The 3,734-nt window shown below is 51.8% G+C and overlaps 2 protein-coding genes across 3 annotated transcripts in view; both read left to right on the top strand.

The window, feature by feature from the left end:
• Positions 1-3,734, top strand: part of SLC29A3 (solute carrier family 29 member 3) — a 174,405-nt gene that overhangs the window by 89,020 nt on the left and 81,651 nt on the right. The window lies entirely within an intron of this gene.
• UNC5B (unc-5 netrin receptor B) overlaps positions 1-3,734 on the top strand; it is a 94,722-nt gene that overhangs the window by 24,836 nt on the left and 66,152 nt on the right. Inside the window, exon 2 of one of the 2 annotated variants that reach the window (XM_080401296.1) lies at positions 2,756-2,912. In XM_080401296.1, the coding sequence (XP_080257422.1) occupies positions 2,867-2,912 (46 nt within the window). In that variant the 5' untranslated portion in view covers positions 2,756-2,866. Of the gene's footprint in view, positions 1-325; positions 2,913-3,734 lie in introns of those variants that run through there. The other variant, XM_080401297.1, reaches the window with a different exon arrangement.

Here is a 3,734-nt window from a genome sequence, read left to right as displayed (position 1 = left end):
GTTTGTGTTTCTGGAAATAGTTAATAGTTACAGTGCTGGTTCATTGCTCTTCAGTACATGCTGCTGCAGCGCTTCGGTGTTTTTGCGGGGTTCAGAGATCTCAGCGTGCACCACAAATAGCTTTCTTTGTGTAGCTCTTTACAGCAGCTTTTAACACCTGCAGAAGCTGCAACATGCTTGAGAGCCAGTGAAGAAACGCTTTACAAGTTGGTAAATCCTTTGTTGCTGGAGTTGGGAAATAGGCATGAACGAAGAAAATGGCCGGGGGAAAAAAAGAGCCAAGACATCACAAGGCATATGTGTGACAGAGTGACAGAGAGAACCACAGAGAGGTGATGGCAGGTGGTATCTGCCTGTGATGGGCTAATCCTGGTCTCCTGGCCCTACCCCCAGTCCTTTCCTTGGAGAAGGGAGACCTTGGTCCAGGCAGGGAATAGGGAAGCAGAAGCATAGCTTTTCCAGTCATCCCTGTAACCAGGATGTGTAAGTCTCTGACATTCCCCCTGTGCATGCACATATCTGAGGCAGTATTTTATCCCTGCTTTTCCTCAGTGAAGGGATACAGGATGGGCATGTTAGAAAACGTCCTTTGTTTCTGAGCTGGTGGAAACAGCACAGTGGGGGAAAGTTGCTTTGGGCTCAAGCAGCTTGCCTCAGCCTAAGGACAGAGCTGTGAGGGAGAGCAATTGCCCTCCTAACCGCAGCCCTCTCCAGCTCCTTTGATCCAGCAAAGTGCCTGTGCCCAGCAGGGACCCTCGGCTTAGCTGGAGGGCAGCAAGACTGAGCCTGAACACGGCAGTGGAAAAGATAAGAGATGGTGGCTCCATGGTGGGGTGAGGAGGGGGCAGCAGCACTGCATGCGGTGGTCTGCGTGCCTGGCTGGCAAGCAAAGCCCAGGAGCAGCACTGCTCCAGGTAGGGAGCGCAGCTCTGCTTGGCAGCTTAAAACTCACACACATCCCATTTCTTGAAAAAGGAAAATAATTGCCATATTCATTTGTGGAGGGAAATAATTACTTCAGTCATGACATGAAGTCAATTTTTGTCCTGAACCAGAGGGAGCCCTGTACTGACAGAGGGAATTTTAGAGAGAGCAAAAACAAGCCTGGCATTTGTACGCCGCAATTAAAGGCGAGAAGGAGCCAGCGGTAGGGTTTTTTTCCCCTCTCCTTCTGTTTTTTTGCACATCAAATCAGATAACGGGTAAAATGTTCTGGCTCAGGCTGGGGGTAGAGGAAAGGTCTCGCTTAACTTTGTTAGCCGTGCTGAAATGCTGCGGTTCAAAAGATGACTGCGGCAAGAGAGCGCTTTTCCTCTGCCATTTGCCACGGCACCAGGTGGGGACTGATGGGCAGATTGAAGGAGCCTGTTGGTCGGTTAGCAGGGCCAGGAGAGGCACAGGCAGGCACTTAATACAGGTTAAACAATTTATGGGAATTAAAAAGGAGAATAATAATTAAAAAAAAGGCTAGAAGGCCTTTCTGCCTGTGCTGGCGATGGGGTCATATCTGAAATCCATTTCTTGGGAAGATCAAAGGCCCAGGCTGGGACTTCTAGGCAAGCAGCACAAATTGCTAATGGACTCTGGGCTTGCATGCTGCTGTGCATGGGCATGCTTGCTCGGCCACTGGCATGGGCAGCAGCAGCAGGCGGCTTTCCCCCCAGCGCTCCAAACGGAGGTGAGAAGTATTCCTCTTGCAGCCGGGGAGGGTGCAAGCCCACGCACCCCACTGCATGCCTTGCTGCCCTGAGCTGGGGTCCCCTGGGGAGCTGGGGCCAGGGTGTCCCTCTGCCGTGGGACCTGGTCTCCAGCATGTGCCAGGGAGCGTGGCTGCCACATAAAAATGGGGCTCCTGGGAGCCCCGGGGCAGGGGGAAAGGGCAGCTGGCATCCTGCTACGGGGGCACGCAGGCCAACGCAGATAAATTATAAGCCAGAGCCTTGGGTACGGCTCTTCTGCTGTGAGGTGGTTCTGGCTAAGTGCCGAGCTCCTCACTGTGAGGAGGCTTCCCACGTTCCGTCCGGATTGCCTACGACTGGCCTCTGGCTGCCCCCGGCTCAGCTGCTCCAGGAAGAAGTGGGGGCACACACAGCTTACCCCGGAGCAGCGGGGAAGATGATATCTGCATGGGCTAATTGACACTAAATTATGTGGGGAAAAGAGGAAACTGAAGGTGGGCGGTTCTGTAAACATATCTATTTTTCACAATCTGTACCACCATGATTGAAGCTGGTGTCAGGGGTGATATATGATAGAAAATTGATGAAACATTGATGTCAGGGGATGAATATTTCAGGAGGAGCTGTATACATTGTACAGTGCTTTTCTTAAATCTTTAACCAGTGTTGGATAACCTTGAGAGGGGTGTTTATAAGTTTATTCTGTGGCAAGGGGAGCAGGGAGCCCAAGGGGATTTGGGGTGTGCTGCCCCAGGGAGAAGGGAGATGCGCTGGTGCGAGGCTCAGTGTGTCCCATTGCACAGGGCTGTCCTGCTAAGCTGGCATCGCACGGAAAATCCTCGAGGCTAACATGTGCCAAACCTTTCCCAGCTCCAAAAGCAAGCGTAGGACGTAAAGGTCAGCCCTGGCTCCATCTTCCTACAGCCCTTAGAGCATCCCCAGCCCGCGCTTTCCTGTGCCACCGGCTATAGCTGCTTCCCAGCAGCTTGACCTGATTCTGGCCTCGCCTCAACATGCTCGGGCACAGTACACTCAGACTGATGGAAAACAAGTTTGCAAACTGCTTTCTCCTCCAGGTTGACTTTTAAGCACCAGCATCTGGCTTCAGCAGGGAGGTTGTCCTCTTTCAAGGGAGAGCGAGAGTAACTGGAGGCTCAGGGTCCGGCTGGGGACCGCGAGCACGAGCCATGAGCAATTACAACAGAGGGGAAGCTCAGAGCAGCTCACAGCCTGGTGAGTGGAAAAGTCCTGCTGGCTCATAGCTATTTTGAGGTAAGGCATTAATTGAGGACCAGAGGGAAAACAATGAAGCCATCCCCAAAATAGAAGCTGTCAAAATGTCGTTGCTAGGAGTGAAGCCGAACCCGAGGTTTTTTTCTTTTTCCTGTTGCGGAGCCTGTCAGCTTCAAAGCAGCTGCGAGGGGAGCAGAGTTTGGGGTTTCCCTTTGCTCCCACCAAAACCAAACTTCCCGATCTCCCCTGTGCCCAGAGCAGGGGCCAGGGAGGCAGCGACAGCCGGGCATGCGTTAGGACTAATGCTTTTCAGTGACATTCAGAAGATTCCTCGGGGCCCCTTTGCATTTGCTGCTCTGAAGATTTGCTTGTTTATTCTGGAAATTAGCAGTGTTCAAGCTTTTTTATTAATAAACCTCTAAGAAAAAGGATTTTTTTTCACATGGAGGGCACATTGTCTGGAGGATGGGGTTTGGCGGAGTTTTGGGTCCAGGATGCGGAGAGAGAAGAAAATTTTTTAAGCAGGAGGGGTTTTTTTTAAGAGCAGTTTTGATATTTCACGTACAAAACCAGTGTTATTGTAACACTCGAGTGTGCCTTTCTGGGAGCAGGACCTCCTGCTGCATCAACTCTGCAGCGCCTGCCTGGGGCTGCTACCTGGGAAGGGTCATCAGCCCAACAGGACCGGCTTCTCCCCAGCAGCCCCAAATGGAAGCAGAGATGGATGATTTACACTTCTCCGATCTCACTCTGCCTTTCCATAACCAAGATCTCATCCAAAGAAGTAAGATGAGCGTGAGTGGGGGGAAAAAAGCCTGCCCT

The sequence above is a fragment of the Falco punctatus genome, assembly GCF_963210335.1.
Source record: "Falco punctatus genome assembly, chromosome: 9".
NCBI lineage: Eukaryota > Metazoa > Chordata > Aves > Falconiformes > Falconidae > Falco > Falco punctatus.
Note: the sequence above shows the minus strand (reverse complement) of the source record. Positions and strands in the feature narration are given on the sequence as shown.